The sequence below is a fragment of the Penicillium taxi genome (genome assembly GCF_028828555.1).
Source record: "Penicillium taxi strain IBT 34144 chromosome Unknown utg000006l_segment0_segment0, whole genome shotgun sequence".
Lineage (NCBI taxonomy): Eukaryota > Fungi > Ascomycota > Eurotiomycetes > Eurotiales > Aspergillaceae > Penicillium > Penicillium taxi.
In genome coordinates, this window is record NW_026643208.1 from 1,753,995 (window position 1) to 1,770,315 (window position 16,321).

Here is a 16,321-nt window from a genome sequence, read left to right on the forward strand (position 1 = left end):
AATGTTTGATCTCGTTTGTTCCTGCTAGACGCGAAGACGCGATTTGGTTTGGAGAAGGCGGTGACTTTTATCGTTGACCGCTTTGGCCTGCCATCCGTAAAAAAAATAATATTTCTAAATTGCGGGCAGTCCATATTTCAGCCTACGATTCAATCATGCCTGTCACACTTACAAAAGTGCACAAGCACATCTCTAAGAAGCGTGGCAAGGTTGAAGCCCTCCATGAGTTCAGTCGAGATGCTCGACGGTTACGCCGTGCTGGTGCCCGAGATGACCGAGTGGCTTCCTCTAATACGACTACAATGAAGGCTCGCCAGCCATACAGTAAGTGGACGGATGTACACAGACACTGGGCCACAATACTGAACTATAACAGTGGACCGGATTGATTACTTCCACGACGCTGTTGCGTCCCTCGAGGAACCCTTATCTGATTCAGAAATGGCTGAATTGGTCCAGCAGTATGTTCACCAACGCATATCTTTGAAAACTTGACTAACACCATACAGATGCATCAATAGAGATGTGGAGGAGATTGAACAGCTCAAAAAAGAACAACGCAAAGGTCGCCCTCCCACTCGCCGACAAGAGGCCCTGACACAGAGGACACAGACAGAAGAGAAAGAATTTAAGACTGGTTTCTGGATGCCGGACTTAACTGATGCCTCTGTACTTGTGGCGTTGAAGAAGTGGAATGCACAATGGTCAGGTCTCAGTCAAATGAAGTTCATGCGACTGCTACAGTCTGGAGAGAAGAAAGCCTCAAGTTTCCCGCCCAATGGCATGTCATGATAACGGATGTTCTATATTTTCTATACTTGTTACTCTTCTCTCGAGAGGATCATTGGCGCAATATGGCGGTACATAAGACATTTATATCCATTAGTTTCTCTAAAAGCATTCAAGACTCGTTCACTGTTCATTCATTACATTCAAAAATCCAAATCAAACAAAGATATTTCATGAAATAGCGGCAGATCTTCTACTCAAATTTGGCGGTACCAGAAATGGGCAGGTCTTGGCATTAACATCATCGGTCTAGCTCGGCTTCTCTTTTCTAGCTCTTTCCTTCTCATCCAACAACATCAATCCATCCACATTCATAATGCTTTCACTTCGTGCTATCTCGCGCTCAGTCCCGCGCTTCTCGCGCTCAATTGCCCGCACCTCCTTGCGCCCGGCTATTCTCCCCAAGCCCACTATTATTCAGCCCTTCAAGCAGGCTATTAAGCCTTCATACGCTGCATTTTCGACTGCCAGTGTCTTCAGAGATCCTGCTACCGACAGTGAGTCACCCACATACAAAAAGCAGCAATGCGAAATCCCATTTCTATGGAGAGAAACGAAACTGATAATTTTCTATTTTTTTTTAGGTGATCTTGAGCTTCTGGCTAAGCTTGGCGAGGAGGTCCAGCATGAAAAGGCATCCGGTTCCGATGATGCACGGGAACAAAAGGCTAACATTGACTTCGCTCTGAAGGCTGGCCAGTGGGAGGTTAAGGATATTGAGGGTGAGCAAGAAGTCGTTCTGACCAAGAAATTTGAAAATGAGACGTACGTTCATCAATTTCCTTTGAGTTTTGCTCTGAGTTTTTTCGGTTGGCAATGGCTTATCTTAAATTAACTAGACTCCGTGTCACCTTCACCGTTGCTGATATTAACAATCTCTCCGAGGACGCCATGGACGACCTCACTGACGACGCTCTGGGTGATGAGGGCGAATTGAGCGGCCAGTCCGCAGAGACCGAGGAAGGCTTGGCTCCCAGCTTCCCTGCTCGTCTTAACGTCACTATTGAGAAGGCCAACAGCGGTGCTCTGCTGATCCAAGCTGTCACCCAGGACGGCGACCTCCAGATCGAGGAGATCTCCCACTACAAGGACGCAGAGATCGCCAAGGCTCACACCGCTGAGAAGGATTGGTCTCGCCAAAGCCTCTACGCTGGTCCTCCCGCTGAGAACCTTGACCCCGAACTTCTCGCTTTCTGGGGTCGCTACCTTGAGGAGCGTGGAATTAATGTTGAGTTCCAGAGCATGGTCATCGACTTCATCGCCTACAAAGAGCAGAAGGAGTACATTCGCTGGTTGGAGAGTAAGCTTTTTTTTTACATTTGCAATATGTTCCAGAGAACCGTCGCTGACCAGTCTATCTTCCTAGGCGTCCAAAAGTTCATTGCTGCTTAAGTGATAAATTCCCATATTTTCACGTGCTCAACTCTCGTGATTGGAAGCCCTCGAGCCACCAATTTGTGGCTTATGGGGCTATTCATCTCGTTTCCTTTCAACCACTCTCCTCTTTGTTTTTAATGAAACCCCAAGTTAAACGGTTTGTTACGGTGTTAGTCACCTGTAAGGCCGCATATGTACTATTATCCCAAATATATCACCGTCTAAGAAGCTTGATCTAGCCAGAAAGCTCTTTTCACACTCCGTATAACTCACGATTTCAAGGTGCATCTCCTGACACCTGCGCCAACCTCGCGTGATTTTCTTCCAGACTGGATGAACTAGTATTAAAATACCTACGCCCGAAAGAAAGTTCAAAGGTTGGAATGTAGTATTGTAGTATATTGAAAATATGAACTCGTTTCAAACCAGAAACAACAGGCCATAACGTCATGATATGAATTGACGTGCAACCTTTGAAGCTTAGAACTCCATGGGATCAGCCTTCACAGGCGGTGCAGTCTCGTCTCTTTCACGCTTAGATACTCGTTCTCCCTTGAGCAAACCTGCAATAAAGGACCGGAAGTGGTCAATATATGGCTTCAGGCTGGTCTTTTCGTAATCCTGGAGCTTGCGAGCACCCCTTATGTCCGACCCCAGTGCGCTACCTTCTACATCAACGGTCTCCGCCTCTGCAGTGACAGGATGCTTCGCATCGTACGCATCAATCTCGTCCAACAATTCCGTCACAGTAGGAACAGTTAGGGGGTCAAACTCGTCGGCTTTCTGAGGATCGATAGGGACACAAATTCGGCCCGTGCCAGGATGGATAACAAATGGACTCTTCAGCAAATGGATCATTTTCTTGCTAACTTCGGCATCAAGACGTGGGTAGGTATATTCTAGCACAATGTCCACCTTCGCATCACGGAGTGCGGTGGTATTCAACGTGCTGCTTTTTCCCGTCTTCGCCAGTGCATCGATATCGGCCCATTTGCTTGTGCTGGGACGATCTGGAGATGAGTCCCACTTCTTTCGCAAGGCCTCGTTCAAAGACTTATCAGGTAGTAATGTAAGTAATCGTTCTACCTGATCTGCGTTCACAAACGTATCTTGGTCTATCAGAGTAGTTTGGCCAAAATGGCTCTTCAGGATGTCGAGGCTTCGTGCGATGTGGGGATGGAGTGGTCGCTTGAGATTCACCCGTTTGCCGCTTTGTGACCCACCTTTGAGAATTTCGAGATATCCAGCAATAGCTCTGCGGCGATCATCGGGCATGTTACGCGCTCGGGGATCACAAACCCACGCGTGGGCACCACGACGACCGGAGTATACCCAGAGAATATGTTCGAATCCAAAGTCCTCACGCAAGGCAACATCAATGACCTTGATAGCCATAGTCACAAATGCCCAGCATTTGTGACAAATGCTAGCTCCCTTACAGCATGATCTAATATCGTCGTAATCTGTCATATCGATATCGAAGACAAGTTCTTTTGAAATTGGTTTCATCTGACCACCTCGAATAGTTTTGCGATCCCGCGGGTTCGTGGTATAAACGGGTCCAATTTCGAATCGAGATGGATTCATTCTGAGGATGTCCTTTTTGAATCTATAATCGACCGAATCAGTTAATTCGCCCGCCCTGCAGCATACCATGCGGAGTCTTACAAATCTGAGGTTGGGTAAGATTGGTATCTTAGATAGGCGTCATTTTGAAGAGTTAGTGCAAATTCACGATTGCCAAAGTCTTTGGTGGGCACAACGCCGTGGTTCAACCATTGAAACAGGTATCGGAATGGGAAAAGACGCTGATAAAATTGAAGCATAACGTCTGTATCCACGCCAGATGGGGCTCGTGAGGGAGCACTAGAGCATCATGGTTAGTATCTCAGCCATTGGTCATTTACAGCGTTGATAAAGCTTACGCTGCCGGTGCAGGCGCTGGGGAACTCTCCATCTTCATCTTCACGTCCCGTGAGGAAGCCGGAAACTCGTCGTTTTCATCATCGTCAAACATATCCTCCAACTTGACACCATTATCCGTTGAGGCATCTGGAAGCATTTCTTCGTCATTCCGACTAGGAGAAGCCTCGGGTGGTATTGAGTGTGGCATTGTGGGCAGCTGATGTATAGATTTGGTCAAGGGAAGCAGTAGACGCGTTAACGCGACTAGCCACGTGACTTGGTGATTTAGGCGGTGTGCCAATCCAACTTGCCGGATAAGGACGACGTGTCTCTAACTCAGGGCAAGGAACGCAGACCTGAATCTTCAGGAAAAACTTTCTGCAGTCAGCCTGAGTCAGGTACCTGCCGCTTGCAGTCACATCTCTGATGAGTTAGATCTGAGAACTGCAAAATTTGCCTGTTGTACCTACCCTCCAGATTCTTCGGCCAATCTTGCTGTCATTAGGACCCACTGGTTAACAACAACCTGCCCAAGCATAGGAACAGTGCCACTTGCCAATTCCCAAAAGTTCAATATCTGCTTGACACTTAACCGAATTCAGAAAATGATTGTAGCTACCAAGGTCTGAGTCTAATTTTCATTCATGGAGTAAAATCCAATCCGACGCTAAATTTGGATCTCCTCGTCATGGACTGACAGCATATGTGCCACTCCAACGAGTGCTCACTGTCACTGACGAACTCTATGTTCTCTAGATTACATGATATTTGGCTGAAAGAGATATCCACATCCCGCATACATTCCTTCAAGCGGTTGTAGCCAATTGAAATCAATCTGCAATCAACCAATATGGTCTACATTCCTGAACGCCGAAGGGGATCCTCCGATTGGCACACTGAACATCTGCTATCCTTTCGATTCGCCCTTTTCTCTCGATAGCTTTTCATGATTGGCAAGCATCGGGATCCCTTCCAGACAGTTTGGCTCGCGGTGACCGCCCAAGCCCTAATTTTATTTCCCCTCAGTCTCCAATCCGCATTCGGCGCCACAACGTACATTGCCATGGTGCCTTATCTAAGTAAATGCTTTGATTTTCCCATCACTCTTTCATAGACAGGGCAAGATCTAAATGAACTTTTCTGCAGCTGACTTGATATTTATTTTTGAAGTATAGTATAGAGTACATGCCTGTCAGCTGCTTGGAATGTTAAATTTCCTCCATATCACTTACAGTTCTTCTAGATTGGTCTATAATGCGGCCATCCCTACTCCATGTGCTTTTTCCGCATTAGGCCTACTGTGGAGCTCGGATGGATGTCCGACTGAAATGAAACTACACCATGTTACGTTTGCATCTTCATCGACCAGATAGATGTATCATTGCTCGGAATTTTCATCCTATGGCCGTACCCCAGGTGCCTTTGTCATCCACGGTTGAACTGTCAGTACCTGCTTTCAGCCATAGTTAGCAGCTTGTGGATCAGGCCAATTGAACTTTCTCTGTGTTGTGCACAACTGTGGCAGCCATCTTCGTCATGACTTGATAGAACTTCCATTCCAAAAAGCATTTAAACAAGATGATTTCTGCCTCCAGTCAGTTCTTCATCTCTTAATCATCTACAGCTTTCACTCGTTTTCTAAGTTTCTTCAAGGCAATTCCTGTTTTAAATTCTCGAAATGGTCAACTCTTTTGCTCTTTTGGCTCTCGCCAGCCCGGCTCTTGCTGGTGTCATCGCTCGTGGTGAAGACTTGATCCACCCTGCTTCTGCCAGCTCTGCTGTTTCCGTTGCTCCTGCTCCTGCTGCCGACAACTGGGGTGAAACCTGGTCTAAGACTGCTGAGCACGCTGAAACCTGGTCTACTCCTTGCACCACCAGCACCACTAGCACCAAGCCTACCACCACTAGCCATGCTACCACCACCACCCCAGTGACCACTCACCACCATGAGACCACTAGTACTCCGGTGACTACTCACCACCATGAGACCACCAGCAGCGCGTCGACCAGCCCTTGCACCACCAAGAGCAAGGTCACTCCTCCTCCTGAGTCCAAGACCAAGACCAAGCCCGTGGAGACCAAGACTAAGCCCACTCCTCCTCCTGAGTCCAAGACCAAGACCAAGCCTGTGGAAACCAAGACCAAGCCCACCACTGAGTCTAAGGTCAAGACCAAGGCCACTTCTACCCCTTGCACCACCAAGAGCAAGGTCACTCCTCCTCCTGAGTCCAAGACCAAGACCAAGCCTGTGGAAACCAAGACCAAGCCCACCACTGAGTCTAAGGTCAAGACCAAGGCCACTTCTACCCCTTGCACCACCAAGAGCAAGGTCACTCCTCCTCCTGAGTCCAAGACCAAGACCAAGCCTGTAGAGAGCAAGACTAAGCCCACTCCTCCTGAGTCCAAGACTAAGACCAAGCCTATCGAGTCCAAGACCAAGACCAAGCCCGTGGAGACCAAGACTAAGCCCACTCCTCCTCCTGAGTCCAAGACTAAGACCAAGCCTATCGAGTCCAAGACCAAGGTCAAGCCCTCCTCTGAGGTCAAGACCCACACTGAGGTCAAGACTAAGCCATCTCACACTGTTGTGAAGCCTGGCACCACCAGCGTGGTGACCTACGTGACCACTACGTGCCCTGGTAAGTCTCCACCCACTTTTGAACTTATTGATCACGCTATTAACATGCTCTATAGTCACCTCCATTGTTGTTACCTCTGGCAGCAAGACCTATACTGTGCCCATCACTGAGACCAGCACCATCACTCTTACCAAGGCCACTTCCCTTATCAAGGAGAAGCCAGTCACCGGTTTCAACACCACCGTCACTGCCACTCCGGGCCCCACTGCCCCAGTTGTCATCCCCGGCACCACTCACATTGTCCCCGGCACTACCATCGTTAACCCCGGATCTTCTGCTGTTGTTGTCCCCGGCACCACTGTTGTTGTCCCTGGTTCCACTGCCGTTGAGACTGAGCCTGCTGCCACTCACCCCGCCGAGACTGAGCCTGCTGCCACTCACCCCGCCGAGACTGAGCCTGCTTCTCCTGCTGAGACTAAGCCTGCCTCTCCTGCTGGTTCCTCCACTCCCGCTGGGTCCGAACCCGCCGGCTCTCACCCCGGTGAGTCCGAGCCTGCTTCTCCTGCTGGTTCTTCTACTCCCGCTGGGTCCGAACCCGCCGTCTCTCACCCCGGCTCGACCACAGGCTCCAGCACCTTCACTGGTGTTGCTTCTAACGTCAAGCCTGCCGTTGGTTTACTTGCTGCTGTTGTCGGCGCTTTTGCCCTTCTGTAAATCAGCATTGAGCCATGGGAGGATGGTAGTCTCACTTTGACAGCTGTGATTCGCCTCCTACTCCCAAGTACCCATTCTACCTTGTTTCTAGCTATCTTCGTGGTGCAGATATTGAAATAAGCGTCTTGGGGAATCCATTTCTTTTGTTGTTGTTTTTTGTGCTTCATTTGGCTCTTGGTCGATAAAAGAGGCCCGCTTGTTCTTCTTCCACTTTGATGGTGACGAGTTGCTTGGTCATTTCGAGAATTTTTTTTTCCTTGCCTAAAATAATACGTTAATAATAATACACAAAGTTTTTCTATTTTTCAATTGATCTATCTTCCTGAGTTTAGCACCGGTATCATATTAAGTAACTCCAAATACTCTAAGTAATTGACTCGCACTTGGTAAAATAAAACCATCAAGAAGTCATCGCTTATCCCTTAGTCATTTCTAAATGAACTTTTGATTTGGTTTTTACATTACATTTTCCAATGTTATTTAGTTAAAAACACCCACTCGTTTCATGAGACCTACTAAGATAACACGGATTATGATACTTTGATGTAGGTTTACAAAGTTCTTGAAGCTATCCATCGTGATACAAGCATCCAAGGCATCTATCTACCTACATAGTTATTTATTCTGTAGCTGAGTTTCACTTAGTCTTGCTAGATGATTCCGACATCTGAATGTTTTAAAGCTATCTTGAAGCTTTTTGGACAAGCAAACACTTGAGACGTAAATAAATACATGCCTATGTAGATAGATAGGGAGCCCGTAAGCCTTTCAGATAACCTTCGAACAGCCTTGGAATCTACGTTATAGTTCATAAGTTTGTACACACACGGGAATTAGCCCCACCCCAAATATATATAATTACTTCAACCACCTATTTATATCTACACCAATATTATAGCTATAGCTGTATAATATATATTTATATAGGCAAATGACAGAAGAATTGGATTTTATTCCACATTTAGTATACTCTTCCCTAGAATTACGTACAGCGGCTAATCTATATGGCATAGACCTAATTAGGCTACTAATCGTCGCCTGTGGAATGGCATCTCAAGCTTCGCAAATACAGGCCTTGAAATAAGCACAATCAGCTGCAGTTTGGCCCATTTCGACCAATTCGGGGTGTAAATTTATTAATCTACACTTTAGAAGATACCAACATGGTTCGATCGGGCTCATATCAGGTGATCGTGCAGACCATTTTTCAAGACGAATCATCTAACGTCGAAACCACCCTCCTGCTTCCTTTGATGTATGGATTTTAGCATTATCCTACTGAAATATATCAGCATCCTTATAGTGTGGTATAAAGCCCTTTTCTAGGGGTTTAATATAGGATTTACTAGTAAATCCTTTACCTTTAGACCTCGAATCACGCTCCATAACAACCAACTTTGAACAACCACCAATCCATACACACCCGTACCATCTGCGAAATGTCCTTCACATGGGCTTCAAAGTTGACAAATTGACTTAAATAAGTCTCTAATTTCAATATCCAAGCCCACTGGATATCAGAATTTGATGTACTTTGAACCGAACATTCGTCCAAGAAGATCCATTTCTTCCAATCCACATCCTGACGCCATTTTTGAGCGAATTCAAGTTTGTCTTTTGTAAGACGAGGGTCAAGAGGGATCTTATTCTTTTGAAGTCATTTAGGTAGGTGATAAGCCTTAAAGATTTTCTGTAATGTTGATTGGGAGGGGTGAAAATCGGTATTTGTGGCAAGTCGCCTATAGCTCTAGAATGGTTGTTGACGCGCCTTTAAATAAATCCAACGTCTGGCGGCTCTATTATGTATAGGCGGACGTCCAATTAGAGGGCGAGATTCAAGCCTTTTGGTGGCTTCATAGTGATCTCGAGTATTATAGATTGTATTGCGGGAGCAGCCATAGATAGCAGCAGGTTTAGAGGGCGATACACCATTCTTAAGGCTAGAGATAATTCCAGAGCATTGTTCAGTAGAAAGCTCTTGATTTCTACCATGGTTTCCACTAGTTTCTGTGTCAAATAGAGCTTTTGTTAGTAAAATAAATGAAAATTAAAAAAAGTGGGTGTAGACGACGAAAAAAAGCGCTACAACGCGAGTGTGAACAGACTTTTGACCCATTATGTACTATCTAGGTAATCATGTACCTTCAAAAAAATACATTAATACATAGGTACTAAATTAAAATTGTTCAAAAAAGTATATTCGAATATCAACACGAATCATATTTCCAGGCACTATGTCTTGGGCGAATCTATTCCAAGACAACTTTTATAATCTTTCAACAATGCCAAACATAGATGCAACAACCCTTCCTTGTACAATCAGGGGAATCAGGCGGGGGGATTCTCTACCGCAAGCCCTGAAGCTCCTGCTCAACTTCAGCTTTCACAATCTCACGTACACCCTCCCAGCCAACACCTTGGCCAACAGAGGTAGCTCTGCTTTCCCGCTTGTCGAGGCCAACGATGTCTTCGGGGAGAATGCTGGTAAAGTCATAGCCGTCCTTGGAGCGCAATGCCAGGTCAACAGCACTAGCAAACTTGGCGGGGTGGGCTGTGGAAAGAGTGACGTGGTAGACGCCTGGGTTGCGCTCGGCGGAGCGACGGGAGGCAGTCACACCAATGGCAGTGTGCGGGTCGAGGATGTAGCCACCGTTGCTACCCTTGGCACTGCCGGTGGTGATGTTGGTGGGGAAGCTGGTCTCGTAGGTGTGGCGGATTTCTTGGATGGTTTCGTCGTTGCTGACGCGCTCGCTCTCGAATTCGGCCTTGGCTGCCTCGAGGACGGCACTAGGCACTTGGAAGCCGCCTTGTGTCTTCAGGTCGTTCAACCAGGTGGAGACGTGCTCGCAAGCGTGCTTACGGCGCTCCTCAATGGTTGAGGCGCTGTCGGTTTGGAATGCTAGGAACCAGAGCAGACGCTCGAAGTTGCTGCTGACCAGAATGTCCATGGCTGGGCTGTGGGTTTCTTTCACTGAGGCGGTCTCCTCGTTGAGGGCCTTCTTGGTGTATTGGCCTCCGCTGCGGAAGAAGCGGTCCAAGATGTCGTTCTCGTTGGTGGCGATAACCAGCTTGTCAGCGGGTAGACCCATCTGCTTAGCGAACCAGCCAGCCAGGATGTCACCAAAGTTACCGGAGGGCACGACAACGCGCACCTTAGAATCCTTGGCATAGCTGGGCGATTTGATGAGGGAGAAGTAAGAGTGGAAGTAGTAGGTGATCTGAGCCAAAATTCTAGCCCAGTTGATCGAGTTGACGCTATACAAGTCAGTATTTCGTGAAAGTGACCATTGCATACTCAGTATTACTTACGCAGCAATGTTGTGGGTGGAATTGAGGTCGGCGTCGGCAAAAAGTGCCTTGACGATGTCCTGGCAATCATCGAAGGAGCCCTTAACCTTGAGGTTGTGCACATTGGCATCGAGCACAGTGCACATCTGGGCCTCCTGGATAGGTGAAACCTTGCCATCGGGGAAGAGGATGAAAACCGAGCAGTCCTTCTTACCACGCAGACCATAGATGGCTGCTGAGCCAGTGTCTCCACTTGTGGCGCCGACAACAGTCTGAAGAACAAGTCAGAAATATTTCCTAACATCGTATCAACTATACAGGGCTAAATATCATACCAAATGATGTCTATCTTTGCCAGTCTTGCCCTTGTTCTTGCGAACAAGGAAGTATTCAAAGAGATTGCCCAGATTTTGGAGGGCAACATCCTTGAATGCGTGTGTAGGGCCGTGGAATAGTTCGAGGAGGTGGATCTTCGACTGTGAATCCAATTCAACTAGAGGAGTGCGATCCTGGTGGCGAAATGTGGCATAAGAGCGATTGATGATATCCTTAAGATCGGTGGAGGGAATTTCGTCTTGGGAGATGTACAGAGACATGATTTCGAAGGCGAGGTCCTCGAAAGACAGATCGCGCCAGGATGACTCCCATCCAGCAGGCAGAGTAGGGATCTGCTCGGGGATGAACAGGCCTCCATCGGAAGCGAGTCCCTTAAGAACTACCTCCTCAAAACCGAGCTGTAAAATGAAAAATATCGTATAAGTAGTCTGATATGCGGGCAGATGTGCCACCCCACTTCCTGCGGTTGTATGTACTTACACCATACTCGGCACCGCGGGTGCTCAAGTATCTTTGTGAGAGAGTTGGAGACATGGTGTATTTAGAAAATAGCTCAATTGAACTCTGACTAAGTGACAAACGAAGGGGAAGAATCGAGATGGCGATGAATCACCCGCCGTTCTAATGTAGACTAGCGCCTCCGAAAGCGGCGTCACGTGTAGATCGATTGGCTGATCTAACTTTAATTTCTTCTATTTTCGTCTCGACTACTCCGTATTGTGTACTTAATACATTCCTTCATTCCTTCTTCAATGCTTACTCCTCATTAACCAGCACAAATCGGTAACGAGGCATGCCGGCTTCAAAGTCCAAAATTGCCTTGTTAGCATCCTTCATGGGGATCTCCTGAATCCACGGCTCAATGTTCTTGTCAGCTGCAAGCTGGAGCATCTCTCGAATGTCATTAGGGCTACCAATCATGGAGCCTTGAACGTTCAGGCGGCGGTGCAATTTGCGGACTGGGGCATTGAGAACACCATCTTCAGGCAAACCACACTGCGCAAAGGTACCACCAGTGCGCAAAAGGCCCAAGTACTCAGCAAATGGTATCTAGAAGAAAAGTCAACAATATGAAATTTGAGCCTGGAGAACTTCCATCTAACTCACCTTGGTGGAGGATGCAGTGTTGATAATTAAATCAAGTGATCGAGCGTGCTTCTCAGCCCAACCAGGCTCGTCTTCAGTAGCGATATAGAGATCGGCGCCAAGCTTGAGCGCATCCTCGCGTTTATCGTTTCTGCGAGAAATACCAACAACCTTGTCTGCACCCATGGCCTTCGCGAACAAGATAGCTAAATGGCCAAGGCCACCAACACCAATCACTCCCACGCGCTTACCAGGTCCACAGCCGTTGTACTTCAATGGGCTGTAAACGGAAACACCACCACAGAGCATAGGCGCCGCAGCAGCAGAAGAGACACCGTCGGGGATCTTGATGGCGAAGTGCGCATTGGTGCGGTTATATAAAGCGTAGCCTCCGTACGATTTGTCGCCGTTGTAGAATTTGCTGTTGTATGTTCCGACAAGTGCGTGGTCGCAGTAGTTCTCGTCGCCGCTGGCGCAACCCTCGCAATCGCCCTTACGGCCAAGACAGGATTCACTCTGGGCACCGACACCCACGCGATCTCCGACCTTGATAGTGGTGACCTTGGATCCGACTCGCACTGCTGTACCCACTAGCTCGTGGCCAACGACGCATGGGTAAAGGGTGGCACCCTAAAATGGCCTAGTTAGCACTAGTGGAATAATCTGGGAACTTCGTCACTCACCCAACCACTGTGTAATGTGTGCATATCAGAGCCACAGATTCCGCAATGCGAGATTTTGATATCAACGTCTGTTTCTTCCCACTTTTTGGGTTCGAATTCTCCCCAGACCATCTTACCCTCGACGGAGCTAGCGTCAAGGCCCAGCCATCCTTCGAATTTATAGTCGGTTGAAGCCATTGTGCAGTATAGTCTTACAGTATGATCCTGATGAAGTTCTTTCGCATCTCTCTTTCAGGGAACTTTGCCCGTCTCTTTATACCTTCCCAGCCGTTTAGCAATGGCCGCGACCCACAATCTTGAATGCCGATCCACGGTATCAAATTAGTTAAATGCCGGATAAACAAGCTCTCGGTGACTTTTGGTAATCAACTCGGCACGCCCGGAGCACAAATTCGAACTGGACCTACTTTGTACTTCGGCATTGGAGTGGATTCAGGAGGGTGAGTTGATATTGGCTGATGGTTAATGTGCTGACTTACTATACTTAAGGGTTCTACTTCTTTCCATGACCTCAGGATATGGTAGATTTAATCAGCCCTAGAGTGGGCCATGTAGCTTTTCTTCAGAGTCAGGATGGGCATATCATTGCCTAGATGGGCTCGGATAAAGAATTTTATCTCCATAGCGCTGCCAAGAAACCAGTACGAAGCGTCAAGCCATTAAGCATGCCCACATGTGCAATCGTTCATGAAATCGAAGGGCATGAGAGATATTTTCATAGGCATATATAGTTACATGCAACCATTTTTAAGATCCAAAGATGCTAGAGAAAAAAATTAAACACTGAAAGAAGAGAAACTATTCTATCTTGTTCTGTTCAGATCCTCGCTTATGAAATACCTGATGGTAGTAAACAACCAGCTGCTACATTCAGCTAGGGTCGCTTTACTCAAAGCCGACTTTAAAAGAGAGACATGATATCCTCGTTAGTCCTGGGCTGGTTCGTGGCTGGAGCAGGGCTGTCGGAGATATCAAGACCAGAGAACCCATTCATGAGATCACCAGCTGCTCCACCAATGGCGCTCGATGACGGCTGAGCAGCTCCGGAGTCACCAAATACACCTAGTAGGTCGTCCAGATTGTTGCTCGATTGTGCGGCGGGGGCACCGACTGCAGGAGACTGCACACGAACTGGAGTACCAGCCAGACCCTCGAGACCGGACATACCACCTGATGGCTCCTGGTGCGCGGATGCCGGGGCACCGCCGTCGAAATCAATGTCCAGCAGGTTCTCGACGTCGTTTTGTGCCTGTGCAGGGGCTGTAGTACCATTGACTGCTGCGGCAGCTGCGGCAGCCAATGGGTTCTCACGTGCGTTTTGCAGTTGTTCCCTGGGCAAAGGATTAGCAGATTGTTATAAGAATGTTCGTGTGCATGAAGACATACTCGATAGCGGCTCGCTGGACTGCATCGGCACCGAATCGGCCGTGTCCAACAAATTGCTCTGGAGGCTTGTGGTATACAGAAGAGAGCGTGGAGAGCTCCTGGAGAAGCAGGTCCAAAAGGGTCGGCGGTAATGAAGAGATGGTAGTGACAATGGGAGGCTTGTCGGAAAGAACAATGTTCTTTGTGGCGTTAGGGTCACTAGTGTTAGACAGCAAACGCCAGTAGATATATGCTCTGTCGCGAACATCCGGGTTGTCGTTCTCAGCAGTAGCTGCCTGGAGAACCCGTTGAACTAGACCCTGGGCCTTCTCAGGCCGCTTCAGGAAGAGCTTGACCACAGCGGTGAGAATTTGGAGTTGAGTCTTAGAGTCGATTAGCCATCAAACTGCAATGCCAAGTTTGGAGGGAAGACAAACCTGAGAGAACTCCTCATTGAAACCATCCACGAAACCACCCAAAATGTCACCCGCATTACTGATCTTCTCCGCATATTCACCCACGATCCAGATCAGAGCTGCTCTGGCATTTGGCTCATCCAGTTCATCGATGCACTGGCACAGGGTGGGGATGATGCCTTCGTATCCAGGATATTTACGGAAGATATCCTTGATGACAACGATGGCTTCCTGGACGACATAGTTCACCTTGGTATTAATCAGGTCCAAGAGCGTGTTAACACACTTTTCGCTGGCGCTCTCAATTTTGATAGCGACTTGACCAATTGCCTTCACAGCACGTCGAACAAAATCCATATCGACCTCAAGAGCGTACTCCTTCAATTCAGCCAAGAGCTGATCGACGTTCCGATCGCTTGCGATGCGAACCATGATCTCCAACTTCTGAAACTTGACATACTGCGGATCATTATATTTGCAGAAGAACACGCGAAGCTCCTTGTTGAGAATGTCGGGCTGCTTCTGAAGGAGAAGATCAATGTTGCGCAAAGCCACGTATTGCACTTCCGGTGCCGAAGAAACCAACGTCACTATTATTTATTAGCACAAAGGACGGTAATACGCGTGTACTAGAAAACAAACCTAGTGGAGGGGCCATTTTCTTCAGGTATGTCTTTGCCAGCTCCGGGCCAACATTTTTCATGTGGAGAAAGACTGCCTTGACAGCTGCAAGAACTACAGCAGCATTCACATGCTGGAATTGAGGCGCAACTCGTTCACAGATGTGCTCAGACTCTTTGACATCAACCGCTCGGTATTCTGCGAGAGTCGACAAAATGGTCACTCTTCCCCATTCTGTGCACTCGTTCAATGCCATCAGCATTTTTCGTAGTGTGTTAGGTGTGACTTTCAGAGCCTCCATCTCAGGCGCGGCGTGGTGAATTTCAGAGAGCGCTGTCACAGAGTTGGCCACGACCATTGGGTTGGGGTCGCCAATCATCTCCTGTAGCATCTCTAGGAATCCGTTCTCAAGGCACATTCCCGGGTTGAGATCAAAAAGCTTCGCCACACATATAGCAGCCGTCTTGCGAACATATGGCGACTCGTCACGCAGTGTTTTGCGCAGTGGCTCCTCCATATAATCTACCATTTTGTCCACCCGAATACAGCCCATTGTACGTATAGCGAGGGCTCGGATGAGGGGATTTGGGTCTTCCGAGTCCTGTACGAATGTATTAACGGCGAGGATGCAGAGGTCTGGATGCGATTTGGCGTAATTCCTGCGATTTGAGCGATTAGCATATTATTCACCCCCTGGTCGTGGAGAAATACCCACATGAGGTAAAGATAGACCAGTTTCTTCTGCTCTAAATCAGAAGTTGCGATGTTCTTGAGGACGTCGGGGAAGAGGGCCGAAACGTCTTTTCCTAGAGTCATGGCCATAATGGTCTTTTGAATAGACTCCTTTCTGTTGTATTGTCAGCCACGCTACATTATACCAACTTCGTCTGCCTTCAACTTGGCGGACCAATTTGTGGATAAGCGTACCGTTCGTAAGCATATTGGGAGCTGTGTGATAGAGTTAGCTTCGTCCTTCATTGGCAGTCAAAATGACTACTTGTTCTCGGGGCTCCATACACAAGTCCAGATCGCAATTCAAACGTCTCTCCTTTCCGGGGCACCGCAAAGGCGCCACGGATCTTGTTCATCGCCATTCTGAAGTAGTATAAGCTTCAGCAACGACTTGGTCGTGCCTCCGCAAAGGCAGTCGGGGTAGAAGTGG

The 16,321-nt window shown here is 47.8% G+C and overlaps 6 protein-coding genes across 6 annotated transcripts; 3 read left to right on the forward strand and 3 right to left on the reverse strand.

Moving 5' to 3' along the window:
* Nucleotides 1–155: 155 nt before the first annotated feature.
* Nucleotides 156–792, forward strand: N7495_009760 (translation machinery-associated protein 16; the record flags this gene model as incomplete). Its single annotated transcript, XM_057212411.1, has 3 exons — nucleotides 156–324; nucleotides 377–461; nucleotides 510–792. The coding sequence occupies 3 exons, from the start codon at nucleotides 156–158 to the stop codon at nucleotides 790–792; spliced, it is 537 nt and encodes a 178-aa protein (XP_057059274.1).
* A 313-nt stretch (nucleotides 793–1,105) lies between these two features.
* N7495_009761 (MAM33 family protein) lies at nucleotides 1,106–2,181 on the forward strand (the record flags this gene model as incomplete). Its single annotated transcript, XM_057212412.1, has 4 exons — nucleotides 1,106–1,286; nucleotides 1,374–1,554; nucleotides 1,629–2,089; nucleotides 2,156–2,181. The coding sequence occupies 4 exons, from the start codon at nucleotides 1,106–1,108 to the stop codon at nucleotides 2,179–2,181; spliced, it is 849 nt and encodes a 282-aa protein (XP_057059275.1).
* A 465-nt stretch (nucleotides 2,182–2,646) lies between these two features.
* N7495_009762 (DNA primase subunit PRI1) lies at nucleotides 2,647–4,279 on the reverse strand (the record flags this gene model as incomplete). Its single annotated transcript, XM_057212413.1, has 3 exons — nucleotides 2,647–3,775; nucleotides 3,835–4,032; nucleotides 4,092–4,279. The coding sequence occupies 3 exons, from the start codon at nucleotides 4,277–4,279 to the stop codon at nucleotides 2,647–2,649; spliced, it is 1,515 nt and encodes a 504-aa protein (XP_057059276.1).
* Nucleotides 4,280–5,749: 1,470 nt separating this feature from the next.
* On the forward strand, nucleotides 5,750–7,364 carry N7495_009763 (uncharacterized protein; the record flags this gene model as incomplete). Its single annotated transcript, XM_057212414.1, has 2 exons — nucleotides 5,750–6,710; nucleotides 6,766–7,364. 2 exons carry the CDS (start codon nucleotides 5,750–5,752, stop codon nucleotides 7,362–7,364), a joined length of 1,560 nt encoding a protein of 519 aa, XP_057059277.1.
* Nucleotides 7,365–9,709: 2,345 nt separating this feature from the next.
* On the reverse strand, nucleotides 9,710–12,934 carry N7495_009764 (threonine synthase THR4; the record flags this gene model as incomplete). The annotated part of the gene is made up of 7 exons (XM_057212415.1): nucleotides 9,710–10,619; nucleotides 10,674–10,924; nucleotides 10,988–11,386; nucleotides 11,469–11,499; nucleotides 11,749–12,038; nucleotides 12,096–12,704; nucleotides 12,758–12,934. 7 exons carry the CDS (start codon nucleotides 12,932–12,934, stop codon nucleotides 9,710–9,712), a joined length of 2,667 nt encoding a protein of 888 aa, XP_057059278.1.
* Nucleotides 12,935–13,658: 724 nt separating this feature from the next.
* On the reverse strand, nucleotides 13,659–16,253 carry N7495_009765 (putative AP-1 adaptor complex subunit beta; the record flags this gene model as incomplete). Its single annotated transcript, XM_057212416.1, has 7 exons — nucleotides 13,659–14,088; nucleotides 14,144–14,505; nucleotides 14,560–15,128; nucleotides 15,181–15,818; nucleotides 15,875–16,006; nucleotides 16,087–16,107; nucleotides 16,177–16,253. 7 exons carry the CDS (start codon nucleotides 16,251–16,253, stop codon nucleotides 13,659–13,661), a joined length of 2,229 nt encoding a protein of 742 aa, XP_057059279.1.
* Nucleotides 16,254–16,321: the final 68 nt, after the last annotated feature.